The sequence below is a fragment of the Aedes aegypti genome, chromosome 3 (genome assembly GCF_002204515.2).
Source record: "Aedes aegypti strain LVP_AGWG chromosome 3, AaegL5.0 Primary Assembly, whole genome shotgun sequence".
Classification (NCBI taxonomy): Eukaryota; Metazoa; Arthropoda; class Insecta; order Diptera; family Culicidae; genus Aedes; species Aedes aegypti.
This window is the reverse complement of record NC_035109.1, coordinates 335,166,543-335,192,544: the sequence shown is the minus strand read 5'-3', so window position 1 is coordinate 335,192,544 and position 26,002 is coordinate 335,166,543. Positions and strand designations below refer to the sequence as shown.

Sequence of the window (26,002 nt, the reverse complement as noted above, 5' to 3'; positions counted from 1 at the left end):
GTTAACTGAGAGCTTTTTTTGCCGATTGACCATTTTTGCATGTGTATATCGTGTGGCAGGTACGAAGATACTTCTATGCCCTGGGAATCGAGAAAATTTCCTTAACGAAAAGATCCTCGACCAGTGGCATTCGAACCCACGACCCTCAGCATGGTCATGCTGAATAGCTGCGCGTTTACCGCTACGGCTATCTGGGCCCCTAACAATCATATTAGATAATGAACTAAAAATTGTCCAGTTTACAATTTCTTCACAAGCCATAGCGACGGAAAAATAAAAGAGAATTTGAAGAAAACTTGTGATATTGTCTCGCCGTCCGATGACAGCGAGAAAAGCATCCACGTAAAAGTCACGCGACACCCTCTATTTACATTGACGCTTTCCAACACCTTGTTTATAATTTCGTTTGCCAATTTGTAACAGTCTAGAATAAATAGTTATCTTCACGTGGTGGTAATGGTAACTCATACTCATAACCAGGTAATTAAAGACGGCTATAATGGTCTTTATTTGGCCATATGTGGAATTTCGAAAACATTCACATATCTAATATTTTTGAATGTCTTAACATCAAGATATTCTGATATCTTATTACTAACACTCACAGAAAACTTCAAAATTTAAAAACATTTCAATTACTATGTATGACGAATTAGGGTACCACTACGGCTATAACTGGTACAGCTACCCTATGTAAACTCGGCCTTGAATGAACCGTTAGGAAAAATATGTACAGAACAAATGTGCTGCTTTATCCCAGAGAGGTTATGCTTCATTTAATTTGCGAAAATGAAGAAAAAAAAATCAGCTCTGGAGAATGTTTTGAAATAGCGTAACGACTGTTTATTTCGTTCCTAAATGCTAACAGTTGGCGTCAGTGGCATACAGTTCGAACATTCAGTTTCTTTCAAATTTTCTCAAACTTCCAACACAAGCGCAAGGGAGAATGGTAGTCAAAACGTATGGCAAATAATGAAAAACGTGAATTACAAGCAATTAGGAAACTGGATCGAAAAAGTAGTGATTAGTAATCAAGCGTAATATTAATACATAACTTTTTGTGTTTAGTTCATGTTTCATGGTGCTTTCATTGCTTCAGCATTTCGTTTTTACTACCACTGAAAAAAAAATTATTGCCTTTTCAGTTTCAAATATCGCCATATTATACAAATAACACTGCGGAGCACGTTTTTGTCTCCAGCACCAAAATACCACTATTCACTTAATTAAGGGTTGCTGATCCATTGCCGTTTTCAGAAATATCATAGCACGTCTAGTTTTTGAGATATTGACTGTTGAAAATGCAAAAAATGACTATTTCAGCCAACTTGCATGCAAGTTTGCCAGCTTGTAAGGTAATTTGGCTTAATTTGCCACAGAATTAAAACTTTATGTGTATAACAATATTTATCATCAAAGTTTGTATTACTTTCGATACGGAAAAGTTATTTTTTGATGGTTTAGAGAATTGTTGTATTTTGCCATATAGAAGAAACGAAGAATTTTGTATGGAGACTGCAAGCATGTTGAAAAAATCGGTTTAATCGAAATTTAATCGCGCAATTTCAATCAAATTATGTCTGAAATGAAAGTTTAAGTTCTATTTTGCATGTTTGGTGGATTAGATTACAAAAGAGTATGATAAATTGTACTTTAAATGTCATGTAAACATTAATAAAACCAGTGTTTTATACAACTTTGGCGACCTGTAGCTAAAAATTGTGACGTGCTGGAACTTTTCTGAGAATGGCACCAAATTCAGCAACCCCAAATCTACTAGAGACACATAATTTGATCCTTGAGACACGCAAAAATGTCATTTTAGTTACGCTGTGTAATGTTGTGGTACAGAAAAGCTTGGTTTTGAGTGAATCGTACTCAATTTTGCGTAATTTTTTATAAGCGTGGTGGGTGAATTTTCAGAGAAACTTCGGGCTAAAACATTGGTGTTTTCTTTTCAAGAACACCCGACTAAATACTTAGACATATTCGTGAAAGAATCCCTCGAGCGATTCGTGGAGCTATTGCCGTAGAATCTTTGAAGGAGTTTATGCAGTATGCCCTTAAGATGTTCATGAAGGAATTACCGAAGGTATTTCAGGTTGAATTCCCAAGAGAGATATTGGAGAAATCCCGAGAGAAATTTAAAGACATATCCTTGGAAGAATTTTCGATGTAATTTCTAGAGGAACCCCTGGAGAATTTCTTGTTAATATTTCATGACAAACGTTTGAGAGAAACTTTGTAGACATTTCTAATACATTGCTCAAATATTTCAAAAATATATTTTCGTCGATGTGACTTAAAAAGGACCGACGGCGGCACACAGCTCTACTCACAGTGGGTACAATAGTTGCACTTTAATAGTTATTGCGGTGCATTACCGAACAATCTATCGTATGGCTCCTTCTCGGAAAACTGTTGTGCGGTGTTACCTTCTCCATGAAAGGATATTGCTCGGAAAAGCTGAACCCGTTCAAGCGAGTGTGCGTGGGTTTCCCCGGTGCTGCTGGCCGAGAAGGTAAAAGTTTCACAAAAGTTAAGCCTACACATGGTTTCGTAATTCATTCGCTCCAAAGTCAACCCAGCCCAACCCAAGTTGTAGGCGTGGGGTCTTGTTTCCAAGTAGATTATTTCTAGCCGGAGAGCAAATAGAAACACTTTCCATAAAATTATAAATTTAACTTAATCAGTGTAACCAATTTGGAAATTTCAACCTTGAACTCCCCCGTTGATGCCTTCGTTTATGAGACTATGACGTCAGAACGTCTGGACCGTTTTTTAGTCCCTGTTTTCATTTCACCAGATTCCAGTGAAAATCTGAGAAAGATCAGGGGGAATTAAATTCCAGAAATTAACCGGTTGGTTGGTTTTCTCCGAAGCTGATTCGTATAAAATTGTTTGTCACCGTATGAAACTTGTGTAGGAAATATACTGTATTAATGCATTCCGGTAAATCATCGCACAAAATCAATCCACTGTCACTACATTGACCATAACAGTCACATGGTTCCATTCACGTTTCAACCGCATGAATAATGGTTTCTCTAGCATGACGCTAATGGCCTGTAAAGGTTCACCCATCCACGTGGAAGGGACTCCTCCCCTCAGTAGTGGCAAGTGCCTTTTTGTGGCCCACCTGGAAAAACAGAACTTTCTACGAAATGCACCCATTCATGAGACACGGGAACGAAGACACCCGCTAGCTGTACGTTAAGGGTTAAGTGTTGGATTTTCATGACTGCAAAGGTGGAAAAACCGCTTTTCACACTCACCGACTGGAACGTGACTTGGTTTGGTTTATGGGGCAAGTTGAAAGAAACCCTTCTAGGGGTGTTTTGATTCATCAAAGTGGATTACTGTGAGGCAACACTGAACTTTGTACTTACGTGACCTTTGACAATAGTATTTACATTAGGATTGAAATCGTTTTACTTCTCGTCCTCATTAGTGGGTGTTGCTAAGCTGTATGAGTCATGTGGTCTATGCATTAAGTTTCCCGGTGCGATTTTGCTTATCTAGCATAACTTTGAAAGGGCATTTTCGACGAGTTTATTATGTGCTCATCTGCCGTTTGGGTTGAGCAATAAGTGTTTCAATAGATTGATATTTTATTAATAGATTGTTTGGATTGGATAAATTAAATGTTCACGTAAAGAAAGTTAAATTAATTGTCTTGAACGAACTTTTGCCCTACCAGCCACCAAATCTCAATCGATTTCTGTAATATTTTGAGTGATAGTCTCTTACTTGAACAGCATTCGAATCACCAATACATTTCTAACATTTGTTGCGAAGAAGAAACTAGAATATCTCAAATAATAAAAAAACATTTCTTGCCCCCTTCTAACTTTTGCCTTACTTTACGGTATGTCATTACCAATAGCAGGTTTTTAAGTAAATTGAAATCTCATAACAAAATTCAGGTTTAAACAACCTATCATTAGCTCTATGAGTTCACATCGTATAACTTACCTATTAGAACTGTAAAGCATAAATATTCCTCCCATAATGTCTTCATAGACGATAACAATGTGATGTTCGACTTCAAACCGAACCGCCATACACCTACCACTCCCACAACCCCATCATATGTTGATTCATCATATTCTCCACGCTCTGCACATTGTCAACAAAAAAAAAACTCGTGCCAGCTATCAACAAACCAATTAATTATCACTCCCCAGAACCGCTCGTTAACCACAAAACACCCGAAACGTTGATTCAATATTCGTCGTCCGTCTCACTATATCAACTAGGCCGGACTTGATCTGAAAATAGACTGTGACTCAAATATCAAATATTGACGCTGTTTGTGTGCAGAACAAGAACCGGAAAATGCATCATCAAAGTGAGTGAAAACTCGGCTGCTGGAAAGTGACAAACCGGAAACGTGTCATGTTTTGTCCGAGCAACGAAACGCTGCAGAATCTCACCGAGAAGACTAAACTGTTGGCGCAGAAATGTTCCCACCAGATTCGGGTGGCATCGGCGACGTATGGTGGAGCGGAGCAATCTTCCGCCGGGGATGCCCTGATACCGACGGGAGCTGCAACGGCGGTGGTGGCACCGATGGCCACCGGGTTACCACCTCCACCTGCTAATCAGGCTTCGGTACCATCCAGTGGTGGTAAGGAGGCGGGAACCCGATCGCTGCGATGCCTCTGTCCCTGCAAAGGAACCATCAGTAAGATGCTGGCCAAGAAGCTGGGAGTTACCGGGAAGGAGGAACACGGCACTGTCACCTCCAACACCCGGTGGTACGTGAAGGTAATACAGATGGCAAACTGGCACACGTTTTGTATATTGTTTGGGTTGTTTATTCTTTTGTTGGGATAGGATCCAGGTACGATACACTACTAGCTTACGATGTTGTGGATGACAGTAGTCACTCGGAAAACGCCGAACTATTTTGATCGATAATATTTTTCACATTTTAGTACGTTGCTTTTAATGAATTTAATAACAAAAAGGATAATGTATCGAAATTTAATAATATGTTACAAGTTTTACATGTATCATGGAAAAGAAGACTGGCTTCATAGCCACGTCCAACGACATTCTGAAGTTTTGCGCCATTGGAGCCTTTTTCATTATCTTTCCTAATGTTATAAGAAAGACAAAGGAAGAATGGGAGAAAATAGGATCCCCTTGAAGATGGGAAATCTCAGAAGTGAAATGTGAGCATAAGGGTTCGAACAACGTTCTAAAAAAGGGCACTGCAAAACGCATGACTGTGAAGAGCGTTGAGTTGAGAACAAAAAAATGCCCTGAAATTTCAGGTTTCTGACATCTGTTTTATTTTATGCATTATGGTTTTGGCCAAGTAATTGTAATAGTAATTGCGCAAATGCTGGAAAGTACCATATCACAAGATACAAAAATCTATTCTGACTAGGAGACTGCAATTCTGCCTACCTAGATTTGTTAAATACTTTGCCACTGCTGGATATGGCTCAGTAATTTACAGTAAAGGAACGTGAGCTTCGTGACCATGCGGTTAGCGGTGTCCGTCGTCTGGGCGTATGGTACCACGATGTGTGGGTTCGATTCCCGCTCGAGTCGGTGAAAACTTTTCGTCAAACGAAAAATTCTCGCGAAACATTACTAAAGGGACCTATGTATAAATGAGAGATTCTCTCCTCTCTCGCTCTCTTTCAATTATAACAGTGGTGTTACGGTAAAAATGGGGGTTTTCCGGGGCTCACAGCCAAATTCTTCAGAGCAGCTCGCAAACTCCGTTGTGTGGGTGCGAATCAGCTTAAGCTAGAATTTATTCAATTATTAGGATTACAATTACGAACATTTCTTTATAGGTTACTTACATAATTTGGTTTGAGGCATAATCTTGGATAATTATTCATTTCACTCGTAACATCTGCATGTATTTTCCTGAGATTATAACTTCTAGGTTAGAATATTAAATTTCAATAGCTTTTACTAACTTACTGTGATATCTGCTGTGATAATTAGTTCAGTTTAATTCATTTTAATTTATTTTAGTATTTTAAGAAGTAGCTGTAAGTAGATTTATAGATATCAATAAATTAGATCAATTATTACATCACACTATCTCAAATTACACTGGCATGGCTTTGCACCTCACTACTATTCATTCGAGTGCTCAGTATATTTCTCTCATAATAATTCTGTCATATCTCTCCGTCAGATTCAGTCCTAATTGCAATGTCATCACTGGGCAGTGTTGGCAGCAACATTCTCCCCCCCGTAACATTGGCCACCGGTTCCAGTTTTACCATTATCCGTATTGCTATCCTTCTACTGAATGCAAAATCTCTTATAGCGACCGATAGAATCCTTCTACTTTTTTTTGTAGTTCTAACTCAACCTTTTCAACTGTTATAACAGTCTGAACCTGAATGATTATTGCAATCTTGTTGCTTAAACGTGAAGTACCAGTATTGCCGACGCGATGAAAATCGTAACCGATCAGTACCTCAAAGGTTGCTAATATTGCTCCGGATATTACTGTTCCACAACTCTGTGATTTAAACCAATATTTTTCTCCTGTTGAACGTCTTCATAATCTTTCAAATGATCGAGAACCTGACCGACTTCGTTTCCTAACAGCTTTCTCAATTTGAATTGGAATCACTAATTTGCATGGGATTATCGTCGAGACAGATTGAACGGAAACGATCATCAATATAATCGATGATGATTTAGGGGTTGGACATTCGTCTTTTTTGTTTAACATCTCTACATCAATTCCGTTATCTCTATCGGCAGTATTTGTACTTACCACTGGGGCGGGCAATGGCTCCGCAATACCAGCATATGTAGCACCGATTGGAATTGGAGGTTTAATACTTATGCGACAGGCTACCAAGATGTCCGGTGACAAAATCTCAATGCACAAACCGGGTACGACTAAAAGTCCTCTCATGAGCACTCGTAGAATGCCACCATCTACACACATTCGGGGCACCGTAATACTTGTTGTTGTTTTCATTCCGGTCCTCATCTTGGCAATAATTTTAGTCGATTGTGGCATCCTCACGGCATTCGTAATTCCATTCTCCTTCATACTACCTTCCAGCCAGCACGGGCACGAATAACAAACGCCAAGACTCTTCTCTCTCCTTACGAATATCCCGGTAAACCAATAATCGTCTTGTCCCTTCATCTGTTCTCTGCCTCGGTTCTCACACCACTGCACAGCCATCAGGCTGGTTTCACCTCCGTCACAATCAAATGGTAATACTGGCTTCTTTTGTCTACATCGTACGAGACACATTTCAGCTTGAAGACAACAGCTCACGTGAGCACACTTCTTCTGACTCAACGTCAAAGACATCACATTGCCGTTAGGGGTAGAATTCAACCACACTGCTGTCCTCGGTTTCGTTAACTCCGTGAAGTACAGTACACGATAATAGACCGCGTTGGACGTTTTCTTGTTTGATAATAAATCCATTTTCACTATGATCGACAATTTGGTCACAAACTCCATCACCTTTAACATGTTTTGTGACTGGATCAGATGCTCCACCGCTTTAACGTGTCCGAGGAAATATTGGACGCCAGCATTCACAATCTTGGTAATCGCCTTGCTGTATTTGGGTATTGGGGCTGACTGTAGTGCACTCGACAATAATAACGACTTTACGAGCTCTTCCGATATACTGGTGATATTCTCACTGCGAAACATTGACCGATCCAAAAATCCATCGATGAAGGGAAATGCTGCATCACCCTGTGCAGGGGGCGGCGCAGGTTCAGGCACTATAGGACCGACAAAGGTGGAAGGCGCATTTGAACGCTTGTTATATGAACGGCAATCTTTACTTGTACTGTGCTGTACGCTTGGGGCTAAACTTAGTTCGTTCCGTTCTGATTTAGCCAAAGCAGCAACGTCATCTGCTAGAAGAGTAAGCTTGGATAGGCTCTCAATATTAGCTGGCACGCTGGATCGTTTTTTCGACCATTGGTCGTGGCATACATTGTTGATTGTTTGTTTACCTCGCACGGGCATACCTATTGTCGTAGTGGAATGCGCAATAGGAGTAAAGTTGTGTTCGTTCATCTCTTCACTTCGATTAGCGATCAAATTTGGATTATTCGGTGCTGTATAGAGAAACGCGCGGATGTCTCGATGCTGAATCTCATCCAGTTGATCATCTGGCAAGTTCAATCTCGTTAGATCTGTTTGTTTCCATACTGGCTGTTGTTTCCGCGAACTGTTTACAAATGCTTCACTAGGAGGGGTCCTATTTGTTGACTGTAAGGTGCCTTCGGTGTTATTGTATGCGATATTCTGCTCTCCATCGCCAGAGTTCTTCTTACCTTTAGAAGCTTTTGTTCGCTCCGCGATGTGTTTTTGGAGCAAATCGTATTTTATCTGCAAAACTCTCTTTTCATGCTCAAAAGCTCTTCTTTCTGCGTCCCATTCGCGCTGCTGGATAGCGAGTTCTTCATCTAGCTGCTTTAATCGCAGGGTAATATGGGCAGAGTTATTCTTGGATGTTGCTTTTTTGACTACTGTGCAACTGTGGTTGATTAACCACTCGTTGTCGTTCGTATTGGGGCGCGAGATTACGACGCAGCTTCCCACTTGGTTTACCTTCTGCGATTTGATTCCCATCGCATCAAATTATCTTTAAGTTATGTTACGGTAAAAATGGGGGTTTTCCGGGGCTCACAGCCAAATTCTTCAGAGCAGCTCGCAAACTCCGTTGTGTGGGTGCGAATCAGCTTAAGCTAGAATTTATTCAATTATTAGGATTACAATTACGAACATTTCTTTATAGGTTACTTACATAATTTGGTTTGAGGCATAATCTTGGATAATTATTCATTTCACTCGTAACATCTGCATGTATTTTCCTGAGATTATAACTTCTAGGTTAGAATATTAAATTTCAATAGCTTTTACTAACTTACTGTGATATCTGCTGTGATAATTAGTTCAGTTTAATTCATTTTAATTTATTTTAGTATTTTAAGAAGTAGCTGTAAGTAGATTTATAGATATCAATAAATTAGATCAATTATTAAATCACACTATCTCAAATTACACTGGCATGGCTTTGCACCTCACTACTATTCATTCGAGTGCTCAGTATATTTCTCTCATAATAATTCTGTCATATCTCTCCGTCAGATTCAGTCCTAATTGCAATGTCATCACTGGGCAGTGTTGGCAGCAACAAGTGGAATACTAAAGCTTTTGGGAAGTTTTTCACTACAGCTCGAAAGGCAGTTTCCATGACTACTAGTCATTGACTAGCGTTTCATACAAAAAACGCAACAGAAGAGGTTAATATGACTGAGTTATTGATCAAAGAGAAAGTAAACAAAGAGAGCCTCTCATTTGTACATAGGTCCTTTAGTAATGTTTCGCGAGAATTCATCACTGGGCTGCTGGGTGTTTCGTGTTGTCCGTTGCCTAATGGCCTAATGTTAGTGATCGTTAAGTCTGTGCAGCCTATGTGCTGAAGACGGTTTGTAAATTGTCTTAAAGACATGAAACTATACTGTTTCAGTAATATCCTGGACTCCGCCTAAGAATTCTCGCGAAACATTACTAAAAGACCTATGTACAAATGAGAGGCTCTCTCTTTGTTTACTTTCTCTTTGATCAATAACTCAGTCATATAAACCTCTTCTGTTGCGTTTTTTGTATGAAACGCTAGTCATGGAAACTGCCTTTCGAGCTGTAGTGAAAAACTTCCCAAATGCTTTAGTATTCCACTGTTATAATCGAGCGAGAGACGATAGAATTTCTCATTTGTACATAGGTCCATTAGTAATGTTTCGCGAGAATTTATCTGAAACTTCGCCTAGCATTGACTCATGCGTTACTCACATACCAATTCATTTCCAGCGATGGATGGTACCCATAAAGGGATTATAAGGTTGAATTGAGCCAGGTGCTCGATTGGAGTTCGAGACGCGATAACTAATGTCGATCTTGAGTTGTCCTAAGAACTACAATAGCAGCCTTATCTGAACAGAAATATATTCTATCTATTACGTACTATTGAAATGATTCCACCTTAGCTCACCGTGAGCTGCTCACGAGAATGTGAATCAGTCCCAGCTCAACATTAAAAAGAAAGTAATCATCGGTGGAACATACAATATCGTTTGAGGTTCTTCTAAATAGCCAGACGTCCACTATTCCCGTAAAGATAATTGTGTGAAATTGACCTATAAGAATAGTTGCAATTAATTGTGAGATTATTTTGGGCAACAATTTTGATTACAATAAGATTTTTTCGCAAAAATCTCATCGAAATCTATTTATAATTTCAATCAGAACTCTTATCAGCATCATTGCAGGATTCACATAAGATTCTTTGCAGGATTCGGATCAGATTCCTCGCCAAATACTAATCAAAATTCTCTCAGGAGTCTCTTCTGATTTATCTCACAATTATCATCAGAAGCCCCTTAAGATTTACAAAAAAATCTCCTTCAGGATTCTCAACAGAATATTTTGAGAATTATCTTTTAATACCATTCACAGAATGCATTTAATACCATTCTCAGAATGCACATGAAACTCGTCTCAAGTTTTTGAATTCTTGAAAAATTATCTTGAAAATTCGAAAGTTCTCATCAGAATCTTCTCGAGACTCTAAACAGAACACTTTCAAGATTTTCATTAAAATTCTTTCAGCATTCTCATCAGAATCCTCTCATAATTTCCATCAGAATCCTCTCGGTATGCTCGTGAGCATCCTCGTAGGAATTCATCTGTATAATGACGAATTATCATCCGAATCGTACCAGGATTCTCTTCAGAATCCTTACAAGATTTTCATGATTCTCATCAAAACCTTCGAAATTTATCATCAGAATACTTCCATGATTCCTTTCAAAATCCTTCTAGTTAATCTTCATTGGAATTTTTCAAGGATTCTCCAAAGAATGCTTCTTGGATCCTCCATAGAGTCCTTCCATGATTCTCAATAGAATCCTTTCACGATTCTTATCCAAATCCTTTCTGGATTCGCATTAGAAGAGTTCGAGAATTCTAAATAGAAATCTTGTCAGTATTCAGATCAGATTCTTTCCTGGGTTCTCATCAGAATTCAGCGTGGATTTTCATCAGAATTCTTACTAGATTTTCTACAGAATTCTCCCTGGATTTTCATTAATTTGCTCTCTGGATTCACTCTAAATCTTTCCATGGTTCTTATCCAAGCTTTTTAGGATCTTCATCGGAGACATTGCAAATATCTTATCTAAAATCAGCATTTTAATCACAATTATTCCAGGATTCTCAAAGAGATTTCTCCAGGACCCTAATTAGAACTTTAAAATATGTCTGTTTTGTAACACAAAATCATTTCAATCAAAAAAAAATTCGGCTTCAAAACGCTACTTAACATGTCCACTAGGGTGCGGCTTATTTTCCAAAAGTTCTCAAAACCAAAAATTCGTGTCCTCTACTGAATTTAAATCACATTAAAAGAGCAACCTCAAAATATGAACATTTAGAGGTGGCGCAAGCGTCTTGAAGGTGAATTTTCAAGTTATAAAAAATGACCTTCAGTGAAGTTTATATGTTTAATAACATTGTTATTTTCCAACCGATTTTGAAACTTTTAGCACCATTATCTTTGAAATTAAATAAATTAAAACTTTGTGGAACATTGAATTTGGGTAAAATCAAAACTTGTCTTAGTTAAAAATACTTATATCCAAATTTTTCCTCATTTTACTAAAAATGGTCCCCTAATGTCCACTCCTTAAACTATTTAGTGATTTCTATTTATAAAGAATAAAACATGTCTAAACAAGGAAGCAAGGTTTAAGATTGCCAAGTTGGTGGAGGCAAGTATAGTTTCCAGTTCCATTCGGGTGTCCTTCATGAGCAAATGGAATAATAAATTTTGTAAGAAAGAGCAAAAATTACAACAGGTACGAAAAATAGTACATTTTCAGGTTAGCATGTCTCTTTTTAGAGTCTTGATCACTAATTTAATGCATGTCTCTATAAAGTCTCTATTTTTGGTTCAGGGCTCTAAAGACATTTTGATCAAAACGGTCTCCAAAGTCACTCTTCTTCCTTAGTTTAGGCCAAAACACATGTTTACTCTTTTTTTAAATGTTTTTCTTTGTTTTAACTCCAAAAAACATTTTTTTAGATTCTGTTCTACTCCTTGGCTTAAACTCAAATTTTGGGTGTATTTTGCTTTCCGTGTCCCTTCCGAAATGTCAACCCCAGTGTTAAAACTAAAAGCCCTGTGGTGTTTTTGTTGATTCAGCGAACGTCAAACATGATCAAAAGTGTCAAGGATCATTTATGGGCCCAATTTTTAAATTAAAGTTTAAATATGATGTAGCCGTTATTTGAGCGGGAAAAATAGCTAAAATAGTTGCAGTAACATGCTCTTTTGTGTCATTAAATAAAAACAAGATTTCATTATTTAAAATTATCTGTAAATAACGGTAATACATCACAATTGCACTTAAAATTGTCATCAACAATCATTTCCAATTTTTTATACATAATCCAAAAATGCGTGGCATTAGGGTCTTAGGTGTGCTGAATTACGGCACTTTACGGCATGTTGTATCATGCCAAGGTCATAAGAGTGCAGACTTCCTTGTTCTTTTTTTTTCAAAAAAAATTGGAGGAAGCCCGACTAAGGGTACATAACAAAATTATATCAGAATATGTTATTATGTTATAAGGTTTTTTCGAACATATGTTGTTACAAACATGATGCAGGATGTTGTTAAAATAACTCAAATTATAACAAAAAGTGTATGAATAGTAACATAAACATATCAAAATGTGTTTTAATTCTATCAAAAACATATCAAACCAAGTTATAATGTTTGATACAAAGTATCAAAATTATAATACTGTTCGATATACGATAATATTGTATATTATTGAAATGCATAACTATCTATTTATTTTGTTATAAAGTTGTTAAAAATGAACAAAAAAATATCTTAAGGGGAAACAAAACACATTTTGTTATATTTCTGTTTTATTATGTTCTATGGATAACGGAGCCTAACAAAATTATATCATAATATGATATGCATATCATATTCTGATAAAATTTTCTTATATTTTTGTTATAAGCCTCTAGTCGGGAGTCCTATAGGTTAAGGAAAATGAATGGATTCCCAGATCGTAAGGTAAATTAATGGAATAATCAATGGGAAAAAAATCAGGGGAGCTTTGGATTTTCTTGGAAAATGTCTGAAACAATCTTTTGAAGAATTTCTGATGTAATCTCCGAAGTAATTTCTTCACCATAAAACCAATCAATATGATGATCTTGGAGTATGGAGTATGGAGTAATTTGTGAAAAAAACACAGTGAAACGAGCAGTAATACTAGTAATGTCACGAGGAATTCAAAAAATAAGTCGGAGAAATATTCATAGAGAAATGTCTGTTCAAATGAGGATTCAAACTCACATGTCGTGGTTCCTTTTAGGTTTCCCGACTAGAGGCTTGTAACAAAAATATAATAAAATTTTATCAGAATATGATATGTATATCATATTATGATACAATTTTGTTAGGCTCCGTTATCCATAGAACAAAATAAAACAGAAATATAACATAATGTGTTTTATTTCCCTTTAAGATATTTTTTTGTTCATTTTTAACAACTTTATAACAAAATAAATAGATAGTTATGCATTTCAATTATATAGAATATTATCGTATATCGAACAGTATTATAATTTTGATACTTTGTATCAAACATTATAACTTGTTTTGATATGTTTTTGATAGAATTGAAACACATTTTGTTATGTTTATGTTACTAGTCATACAATTTTTGTTATAATTTTAGTTATTTTAACAACATCCTGCATCAAATTTGTAACAACCTATGTTTGAAAAAACCTTATAACATAATAACATATGCTGATATAATTTTGTTATGTACCCTTAGTCGGGTTAGTTTTGTATTAATATTTCATGTATGGTCTCTTTTTGGTTCAAGCTTGTTGTTTGTCAGGCAAAAAGTCTCCTTAGTTCTTATTCCCAAGACTATCTATCTACTAGTTCTGATTGCCCCAAGAAAAAATACAAATAATAGCCTTCCAGAGAAATATTCTGGGACGTCGCTGATGTCCATAATTCTGAATCCCATTTCAAGGATAATTTCAAATAGAATACTTTGTCATATCTGGTTTTGACGATTTAATACAATTTCAGAGCATATTATAAACATTCTTCTCTTTTTAATGTATTCGAATACTCTGATCAGAATCTCAATAGAAAAACTAAAAAGTAGATTGAAATGCCTTGTACCTTTAATTCCGCCCTAAATCCTTATCTTTGACAGATATGCGTATTTCGACTGCTACTTGCAGTCTTCTTCAGTGTCAGTTACTCGTATCCACTCAGTATCCAAGTTTTCATAGAAGATGTAGCGTTAACCAGATAATGTTTCGTCATCTCATATATACCAATTCGTAAACTGGTGAATTATTTTGTTCGAGCAAAGCATTATTTAACACTTCTTCTCTGGTAGATGACATACTTATAAAGTATTCCATTATATTGAAGCCTTTGAAATTAATATACAAGCTGCCACAAATGACGTGATGAGCATAAACAATCAGCATGGGTTATCATGTGGAAAACAGACCGAAATATAGACGTATTTTCTATTGAGGTCAAAAACACAAACATCAATTGTGGTAAAAAAAACTTCTCTGGTAGTTAGATCAGAAATGAGTGTATCATTTTTTGCGCTAGTAACGTGCTCAGATACACGAGACATGGCGCACGAATTTGCCATTTCATGTTTGCTAAAAGTTGCAAAAACTGGGTGCATGAGGTTAGCATGAATTCTCCTAACGAAAGTAAGTCTCTTTAACAGGCGATGATACCATTTGCCTGAGTCTGCACAGATTGATTGTTGTTGTATTCATATGCTGAATTCTAACACCCAAATTAGGCAGGGTGACGCTTTTCTAAAGCATAGCACAAAAATGAATATAAGAGATGAGCTAAACCTGCATCTATTAGGAGACGCCAAATGCACAAAAGAACAGAATACACTGTATAATACGCAAAATACAGAATCATATAGATGATAATTTCAGTTAACTAGCAACATACCCATAACACTCTTTTAATAAGCGTCATGCTTGCGAGTGATGAAAAGCTTTTATTTATTGGAACTGATAAAGTTACTCTCGCAAAACAGAAAGTAAAACCAGAACTGGCTCTTCAAAGATAATCACATGACTTATACCTAAATCATGTACTTATGAATCGCACAATCCTGATAAAAACTATCATGGTGATATTCGCTCGGCATGATCAACCACAATGTGATTGATAGAAGAAGAAAGTTGATCAAAATGTATCCATTGCGTTCATTTTAAAGTCGCACTTTTGAAAACATTCTGTAAGTTTTTTCAGTAACAGATATCAAGACATCATACAACAAGATTTGAAGTATAACTCGTGAGTTTCTTTGACATCTTAAAAAATATCACCTTTTTCCTTTTTAGCACGGATTTCTGATTTTGCGTTCAATATGTTTATAGTTGAAATGTTGTTCATTTAAAACAAATAATGGAACCGTATGCATAAAAGCGATATGTAGGCCACTTTTTCAATTCGGTAGGCAAACTTTTATAAAATCATATAAACGCGGTTTCTGCCGATGACAGGCATCTAATGTAGGTTTTATAGTATTTTTAAAGGTTGTAAAATTCAGGTATGGGGTCTTCCTTAGCCGAGTGGTTAGAGTCCGCGGCTACAAAGCAAAGCCATGCTGAAGGTGTCTGGGTTTAATTCCCGGACGGTCCAGGATCTTTTCGTAATGAAAACTCCTTGACTTCCCTGGGCATAGAGTATAATCGTACCTGCCACATGATATACGAATGCAAAAAGGGCAAATTCGGCAAAGAAAGCTCTCAGTTAATAACTGTGGAATTGTTGTTGTTGTTGTTGTTGTTGTTGTTTGAGAGGGACTTTAACCCGAAGGTCATTCGTCCCTTAATAACTGCGGAAGTGCTCATAAGAACACTAAGCTGAGAAGCAGACTTTGTCCCAGTGAGGACGTTTATGCCAAGAAGAAAATTCAGGTTTTCTAACAAATCTTAAAAGCGGCATATTGAACCCCTTTCCCCTGCATATCGACATCGAGAGTTTATGTGCGCAGCTGCTTCGCGTTCTAGATTCCGTAGTGTGATTTGTTTATACATATAAATTCAACTCGACATAACATGCCAAACCGAGTATCCACGATGACGAGCGGCAGTAGAATCATGTGCCCTGCAACTGTCGAAGCGGGAATTTGTGCGGTGAGAAGTCATAAAAGCTATTGCGTTTGTGCAGTCAGTGCAAACCTTTCCGTAGGTATTTGTGCAAATCTGTGAATCGTCAACGAGTTCGACAAGCCTATTCTCATTATATTTCGCTGAGCGGTGATTTGTGTCATTTGGGTTATTATTTATTGGTCGATTGTTTGATTTGAGATTGCGAGTATTTCGAAATAGATCGGTTAAAGGCAAAGCGTGACCCTGTTTGAAGAAATCAAACTGTCAACAATCTGTTCAAACAGTCTTTGATAAACTTAACTTAGAGTACACATCAAATTAGAGAGAGCTCAGCAACAGAAACAAAGTTATATTTGAAGATTGTTGATATTTTTCGGTGATTACTACACACTGAAACACGATTATAACGTTTCGGCTTACTGATTTTCAGCCATCATCAGATTTGTTCAAATCGATCGTTCACCACCAGTGTGGTTTTATTACTAATAATAAATAGTAATAAAACCACACTGGTGGTGAACGATCGATTTGAACAAATCTGATGATGGCTGAAAATCAGTAAGCCGAAACGTTATAATCGTGTTTCAGTGTGTAGTAATCACCGAAAAATATCAACAATCTTCAAATATAACAATCGACGGTGACTTAAACCCTATAGAAGAAACAAAGTTAGTAAAACCAACAAACACCCTCAATGAGCCGACAAGAACAAAGTTCAGATGAGTCACTTCACGATTCTTTGCGTCTATGTCGCACGTGTTGATGCTTTTTAACGACCAACTTATCTCCGCGTCGCTCAATTAGACGAGTTACTGAGCTACAACGACGACGACGGCGAAGTCGTTCAACGAACAATGACTCGATCTTGTCTCTACCCAGACCCAGGTGTCTTTTGAGAACCCAAGGAGTTGCTGTTTTTTAGCCCTGGAATTATTGTGTATTGTATGGCTTTAGCACTCGGTTTGGAGAGTACTGAGGTAACACAAAAGAAACACGAACTCTATTGTTCTGGGTGGGCTGATTCACTTTTACCAAGTCTGGGTCGTGTCGTTGAAAAGTGCCGAATCGGGTGGTTTAATTCCGGTGCTTGGAAACCTTCGTTTACATAAATTATGTCAGTTAATTGAAAATAATTCTGTATGAATCATTTCTGTTTAACGCTTGCTATTTGCAATTTGAAGTGTGACCAAAGAACCATGTTCTACCATCTGGAAACAGGCCAAAATTCTCAACAAACTGTAACGTTGAAATATGAGCAATGTACGACCATCTGTTAGCACTACTGTCTTGTGAGAAAGTGCAACAAAAATATCAATTCAAATGTTTAAATGTGATTCCATAACATTTACTTATGGAATCACAAGATTTACTTGTAAATTGAAGCCCCTTTCTGACACACCTTCTACAGCGAGAAAGATAAAATATTTGACCATAGGACAACTCAAGTTTTGTGTCAGTTGCTGACGCATCGGTTTTTGCGTGCGCGCGAGAACTTGAACTTGGAACTTGGCTAGCTAGCGTGTGTGTGTTTGCGCACGCCGTGCGGTATAGCTCTTTACGCTCGCAACTATACGAATCGGAATTAATTAGCATGAATTGCAGATGAGTATGCTAATTTCTTGTACATCCCCCGGGAAGCGAAGGGAATCGTGTGAAAATTAGCACGTTTTTACAGCTGGGAAAACAAATAATAGGTGAACTGTATTATTCTAAGACAAATTTGTGGGTGGAAGTAGGGCGATGGAGAATGACTCAGTTAAATTAGAATATTTTTTTACGAACTACAAGTTCATCATTGGTCCAACCTAATATTACTGCTCATACTTAGTAGCTGCAATGCTATAGTCAGGTCGTTTGTCAGAATATGTGCAAAGTCGAATGTTGCTGTTGGAAAGTGTGTGCTTAGGCAGCGTCCATTTATTTCGTAACGCTAAAATTGAAAATGTTCGACCCCCTCCCCCACCCTCCGTAACGCTTTTTGTATTAAAAATTTCAAATTTTTGTATGAGCTGTAACGCTTGAGCCTACTCCCCCTCCCCCTAGAGCGTTACGTAATTTGTGGATGCCGCCTTATTGACTTTTGAGTCAATGAACTGAAGCCTCGATTCTAAATTTCCAGAGACCCTTACTATTGGAAACATTCTTGTAGGAAAATCTAAAGAAGTTCTTGAAGTTACTAGATATACGCGCGCACTTCCACAGTTATTAACTGAGAGCTTTCTTTGCGATTGACCATTTTTGCATATGTATATCGTGTTGTTAGTTTATGCGCAGGAAAGTCGAGAATTTTATTACGAAAAGATCCACGACCGGTGATACTCGAATCCACGACCATCAGCTTGGTCTTGCTGAATATATGCACGTTTATCGCTATGCCTATTTTGGCTCCCAATAGCCATAAAGGCATTTTCACAAAACAAATCTATTCCTTCATTACTAGCAGCATCATTCAGCCATAGTTTTTAGATAATTTTCTTCCATTTTTTTCACAACTTCTCTAAAAACTCTTCTAATTTGTGAATCTTTTTAAGTTTTCAACATTGGTCATATGGTGCGATAGATATTCCGAAATTCTTTGCGGGACCGACGTGTAGCCAAAACCCACGTCAATATATCAGGCTAAAGAAATTGTTCTCATGTTTGGTTACTCATTTTTCAAAACTTTAGTTTGATGAGAATCTGTTGTGAATAAATGAAGCTAATTGGTGCAATCATTTTTGAGTACCGTAATCCGGGGTAACATTGATCAGTTTTTTTGGGTATTTATTGAAATTTTCAGTTGAAAATTCAAACCTCGCATGTTCTACATTTTTAAAACCCCATTGGCACCCATTGCGTGCAACTTTATATCGTTTTTAGTTTTCTGAAAGTGTTAAGCATGTTTGAACAAATGTTTTATGTATTTTTTTCTATTCAGCTGCTGTGGGGTAACATTGATTATCTATGCAAACAATGATCGATAGTATTGAAAATGTCAGTACTTACTAAAATCATGGCCCCTGAAACCGAATATGAAGGCCATACTCTTACAAGTCATTAACTCTTTAGAATATTTTAAATTTAAAAAGACATTGAACCGTGGAATACGCCTAAAGGTAGGCAATGTCCTAGAGAAATTTTAAATTTTGCATATTAATTCGACAATTTTGCTAATTAACGGAATCGTTTTCGGCGATGTCATTTTTACTAAACTGCGTATTTCCCTTGCTTATATCATTTGCAGAACTTATGTGAGACATGAATATTTGGTAGTGTCATTCATACTCAAGTAAATCGTTGTTTTGAAAAGTTGTAAAATTTACCCACGCACAAAACTGAATTTTCACAAAAACCTTATTTTTTGTTGCCCAATCGGCGACGCTAATGCGCAGGTCTGAAGAGAGGACCGCTTTCGCCCTATCATTGGTACACAAAACCTTCACCACGTAACTAACGGCAACGACCTACGTTTAGTGAGCTGTGCTGCCACCTGGGGGATGGCCATCAATAGCATCTACTTTGCATGGTAAGGTAGCACACCTGGCGATACCCAAATGGCGATTTTTGCAACCAAATCAACCATGATTTGGTAGACGACCGACATTTTTCCAACGTCATCGATGTTATAACTTTCAGGGGTCCTAATATCGACTCAGACCACTAACTCGTTGGAAGCAAAATGCGAGCGCAGTTATCAACCGTTTTGAGTTCTAGAAATCGACAATTATTGAGTTTCAATATCCAACGCCTGTCAGCAGATGGTGTAGTAGCGGATTACCATCAGCAGCTAGACGAGCAGATTAGTGAAATCAACGAGAACATCAACCTCAGCGATCTGTGGGAGACAGTTCACGGAGCGGTGAACATAGTAGGTACTGCTCAACGAAGACCAAGGAACGGTTCGTTCAACAAGGAGTGCCAGAGAATGACGTACGAGAAGAACGTGGCTAGAAGCCGGATGTTGGTGTCTGGTGCTCTTCAGAGCAGAGAGCGGTACAAGGAAGCAAGGGCAGCCAAGAAATGATCCATCGCAGAAAGCAAAAGGAGCATGAGGAGGCAGTAATTGCTCACGCGCAAGGAGTAATGGAACAGAATGACATGCGATGGTTCTACGCATTTTTCAATGGTGTGTGGAGAAATACAGATAAGTAAGACCATATGCCTACTAGTTAGTTGCATACTCTCATTCGCATTTTGTACATGAAAGGGCATCGACTGGAGTGCGCCAATTACCGAGGGATAACACTCCTTAATTCGGCGTAAAAATTTATGTCTGGAATTCTGTTCAATAGACTGTGACCACATGAGAAGTCCTTTGTCGGCGAATAGCAAGCTGGTTTTCGAGAGGGCCGATCAACAACGGATCAAATGTTTACCCTGTGTCAAATCCTAGATGAATTCCGGGAGTATAACCTTCAGATTCATCATCTGTTTGTAGATTTCAAAGCAGCGAATAATTCAGTGAAGAGAAACGAGTTGCTGCATTGTTTTCCGGCGAAGCTGAATAGACTGATTCGTGGAACGCTTGAAGAATCGAAATCATGTGTGCGGGTGGTGGACGGTATTTCGTCGTCGTTTTTAACATTAGATGGATTGAAACAAAGTAACGCTCTTTCTAAGTTGCTGTTCAACATAGCGCTTGAAGGTGCTATCAGGAGAGCCGGTGTGCAGAGAAGCGGTACCATTTTCACAAGTTCTTGCACAGCAAAAAAAAACTTAAATCTACATGGCACGTAAACTTTTATGATTATCATGTATAACGAGTTATAATTCAATATTGCTTGCAATTTTGAGTGAAAATGAAACATTTCACAATATTGTATCCAACATTCGCCAATATTGCATGCTTTCTTGCATCTTGAATGAGAAATTGCAAACGATAATGCTCAGTTTACACGATTCCACGCTGGAAAATCTGTCAAAAATAATATCGACGGCTGGGTCATTCGATGTGCATTATTTATGTTTGAATTTTCTGCGTAAAGTCATGTAAATTCTGTGGTTTCGCTTGCAACATACTTTGAGAGAAGATGTTTTGCGTAATAAAAAATCTACACGCTCGATCTGTGTGTGTTTAAAATTATGGATCAATTCATGAACGTCCATATCGATTTGCTGTGATTTTTTTTGCAAACTTCGTGTGTGTCACACATTAAATTTCTTTGTTTTGCTTTCTGGATTGATTCATCAACCGACAACAGGGATTCCATAATTTTCAGATTCGTATGCGTCAACTTAGGGACGCATAGATCATCACCAAAACACGGATTCAATGTGTTTTGCTTATGGCTATTTAGTGTCATGATCATCATGTTCACGTTGGTCGATTCATTGATTTGCACAATGAGTTTGTTATGATGAAATCGATGAGCTTTGCTATCGATTTCCATGTTCAAAACTACTAAATTGTTTGTGATCAACTCATAGCGAACCGCAACTCAGCGGTTGGATCTCGTGTTGGACAGTCATCATCATGCTTCCAAATAGAAGAAGAAAATTTTGAAGCTAGATTTTTTTAGTGTTAGATGAAAATTCGAATTTGATTTTTCTTTTATTAGTGAAGTTTTCTGATATGCGAGGATTCTACCTTTCTATAAAAACGTTGATTATTAGAGATTAGTAGGTTAGCAGAAAAATTGGATTCTACTAACAGATTTTTTTGGCTCCCAAATTATGGATTTTTTGGTTAGTTTTTTATTGGTGTTTGCAGCAGATGCAGAAGTGGGATGTCTCGGCGTTGATAAAGCAGGAATAACGTTGTAATTTGCGGACATTATATGAACGCAGAATCGGACAGAACGATGCTTTACATCCATTTTCTTACAACAAAATAGTTTATTGTTTAAAGCTATGTCTTCGACATTTCTGATCATATATATTTCATTTCTCCGTTGAAGCAAACAGCATTTCAGTTTTAGAGAGCTTAAAGAATTTAAGGCCCAAGTGAAAATGGAGCAAATATCAAATATGAAAAAGCAGTTTTCTCCCTTGAAATCAACAAATCAGCAAACAAACAATTTTATTTTGCAAAAAAAAAATCAGCTGTGTGTTCTTTTTATTTTTTTTTCGAAGACATTTGACAGATGTGATTCGGAAGCGAGCCATTCATGACTTGACAATTTAGCTATGTATAATTGATAATGTTAATTATGGTAAAACGATCGCTGCCCTGAATTTCAACTTGCAATGATCGTTTTTCGACATAAACTTCATTATATATGTATCTATTCAACCGTTTTATAGCTCAATTTTGACTCAAATTCATGTCCTCGAACGTTAGTTCCCCTTACTCATCCTGCACAGCATGTACTCAACAGCAGAACTATTAGCTCCCCGTATATTGCAATAAACCCACATATTGGTTGGATTTTGTTTACTTTTTCCTCCTCAAACCTTCCAACCTCACCACTTCACCCCCTTTCTTGGCAAATGATTTAATGAGAAAATGTTTCTTTCCTTTTTCCCATTCTTCCCAGCAGCCCACCTGGCGACTTTGGGGCGAGGAGCGCGAGAAGGACGCCATCTACACCGTGTACCTGAAGAAGGTCCGCTACCACAGGCCGACGCCGAGTGCCAGCAGCGTAAGTACTGAAGTGAGTTTATAGGTATATACACTTCCGTGCAAAAGTTTGGGAAAAAATTTTCATGCGTCCCAGGTGACCCCAAACTTTTGCACGATGAGTTGAATAACTATTCTATTAATTTTAAATATAACCCAAATTTTGCGCAAAAATGTTGCAAGTGCTCTTCAAAAAATATAAGATTACATACTTTTTATGAGTCCAACTAATGAAAACTCGCAGCTTGAAGTGAAAATTTAGTAAACAAAATTCAAAAATGTTTTTGACCAAATCTAAGAAGTAAGATCAACTCCCCAGAAAACCAGAAGTCGTATAAAAGTTCACATAATAACTTATTTATACATACAAATTACATCAAACCCGCAAAACATGGTAGATAAAATCGTCCTCGCATAAAATGCTTTTTTCTGAGTTCATTTGTACATTTTGTTTCGTCCCGTACACTCGTACAAAGTAAGTCGAATCAATCCGTAGCAGCTGTAAAATCAACACTTGTTATCATAAGTTAATAACAGGTTACTTCGGTAGAATTTTATTACACTCGCATTGTGCGCTTTTATTCATCACATAATATATACACGTATATCGCTTCCACTTTTGTACGTAGAAGGCCTTTTCGCTACATCTTATAAGTGAAATTTTGCACATGCAAAGCCTCCAGATGATTTCGTTATACGTACATTTTGGATGTCTGGGTCATTGCTGTTCGAACGCACCATAGAGAGATTAGACGTGTAATCACAGATATACAGTGTCCACAAATTTTTGCTCGGTAGTGTACTCCCGAAGGGTATGACGAAGGAGGTTCATGATGGTTCATGCTTTGTTGGGATTAGTGGAGCTTATCAAAGGGAGGGAGGGATCATCCGTAGAGGGACGAGCGGGGATACTAATTGAAGATTTTTCTGCCCGTTGGTCTTAATTGAAGTCCAGGATTAGTGCGAGGAAGATCTTGATGAGTTTGTGGAGGGTGCAATTAAATGAGTAGATAATCACGATTAGGGCGAGTTGATTAAGGTGGCGTTCTGTCCTGTGGAGTTTGGTGTGAAGGGACTAATGGAAGACGAAATGCGTTTTAGCTCCTAGTACCTAATTCAATTGTGATATGATCTCTTGTGTTAAAGCTTTACAGGTGATATCAATTGCTTAGGGAAACGGCTTATAATTTGGTGAAAAACTGTTTAATCATTTCATGAGCTCCATTGTAACTCATATAGTTGTATAGACAGGTCTCAGTATTAATGGCAAACTGACAGATTGGCTTAATAGTCAAATAATCAAAAAGATTTTCTTTGATATTTCATTTGATTATCAATAACAACTTCTTTTTTTTTAAACGATGCCGTGGACTGTAAGTTCAAAAACTTTAATAAATACTTTAATTTAGTTTCACCAAAATAGGATGATAGCATTTTCTAACACAGAACACCTCGATATAAGAAATGAATGTAATGTTTGGGGCCCAGATAGCCGTAGCGGTAAACGCGCAGCTATTCAGCAAGACCAAGCTGAGGGTCGTGGGTTCGAATCCCACCGGTCGAGGATCTTTTCGGGTTGGAAATTGTCTCGATTTCCCAGGGCATAGAGTATCTTCGTACCTGCCACACGATGTACGCATGCAAAAATGGTCATTGGCATAGTAAGCTCTCAGTTAATAACTGTGGAAATCTCATAAGAACACTAAGCTGAGAAGCAGGCTCTGTCCCAGTAGGGACGTAACGCCAGAAAGAAGAAGAAAAAGATGTAATGTTTGGAATGATACTAACAAAGAATTAAAAAACAAAAATAATAAATGTTTCAATCATTTCTCGAAAATACAATAATGTTACAAAGTTCTTAAACAATTTTCCTGATATGCGTGTTTTCGTCCCAGGTTTAGTCAAAAATAAGGGTATTTTGATTCCGAGCTGCGAAAAAATGGGAATTCCAAAGGGTACACAATTTAAAAGCAGGATTGGGTATTCAAGCGTTAATGTTTATGGTCCATTACAAAATTGTCGTTATTGGTGACCCAACTTGATTTTGCAAGCGAAGCATAAAACATCGTATTATGGCGCTCTTTTATCACAGTTTGCAGAACGGTTGACGAGTTATCGAGCCGCCGGCCGCTCCATTGTTGACATCGACGGATACAACGTGACAAAGCCAATTACACATAATTATACAATTACTGTTTCCAGTTTGTCGCTGTCAAGCGTGGATTAATTTTAAATACCCAATTGTCGGTATTCAACTGACCGACCACTCAGCCAAGTGCTTCCGCCAGCGCTCAACTTTTAATTTCCCACGTGCCAGTTTGGAGTCATATTGAAGCGAGACAATAGACCAACTGATTAACTCCATAAGGTCCGAACCGGATTGGAAGTTTGAGAGTGGCGCCATCAAACGATCTCTCTAAAGCGCATCAAACTGCAACTTAATTGAATTGCCGGATTTGGCAATAATGTTCGATTTCATAACACTCCAAGCTTGTGCTATCCACTTAATAGTGGCACAGTCGAACAATCGAAATTTTAAAACCACATAAATGAACTCTTTCCTCAAACAATTGGGTTAATTTAATGGCGACAAATGGGATTATAGTGCGGCTTGAAATGGGAATTCAATTACGCTGGAGCCGTAATCAGACGGCATGCAGTAGAGCAGCAAATTGGGTTGGGAATAGATAGAACTTAATAGCTGGTCGGAACAGAGGTTCTGGAACTCGAGAAACGATAATAGTTATTTTTAATTTTATTTTAGTATCATTCCAAACATTACATTTTTTTCTTACATCTAGGGGTCCTGTGTTTATCATCCCAATTATACCAAATTAAGCTTCTATTAACATTTTGTTAACAACATATTTTATTTCATTTGCCGTATACGGGTAGGAATCAGAATCCAAAAACAAGTTTATGACTCATGATATCATGATTCCAGCGTGTTTTCGTCTTATGAAAATACACCATGATTTGGACTCATGATATCATGAGTCAGATTGCCGTAACGCAACTCACGCGTTAGGTTTTTGTAGCCGATTGCTCGGAATCATGATTCAAATTCCAAAAATGCTGAGTCGCGCATCCGTTTATGAACGACAAAATAAAAAAAGGTAAAAATCGCATACATTATGATTCGAGCCAAGAACCTTCCGATTGTGAGCCACGTACTCTACCACTCAACCGCTTCGTCATCTTGAATCAAGAGTGA

General features: G+C 37.6%; 1 protein-coding gene across 6 annotated transcripts in view; it reads left to right on the top strand.

Moving 5' to 3' along the window:
• Positions 1 to 26,002, top strand: part of LOC5567190 (ral guanine nucleotide dissociation stimulator-like 1) — a 199,174-nt gene that overhangs the window by 156,511 nt on the left and 16,661 nt on the right. The window contains exons 2-3 of one of the 6 annotated variants that reach the window (XM_021854394.1): positions 4,260 to 4,770; positions 22,709 to 22,822. In XM_021854394.1, the coding sequence (XP_021710086.1) occupies positions 4,399 to 4,770; positions 22,709 to 22,822 (486 nt within the window). In that variant the 5' untranslated portion in view covers positions 4,260 to 4,398. Of the gene's footprint in view, positions 1 to 4,187; positions 4,771 to 22,705; positions 22,823 to 26,002 lie in introns of all 6 variants that reach the window. The other 5 variants (XM_021854395.1, XM_021854392.1, XM_021854393.1 and 2 more) reach the window with 5 other exon arrangements.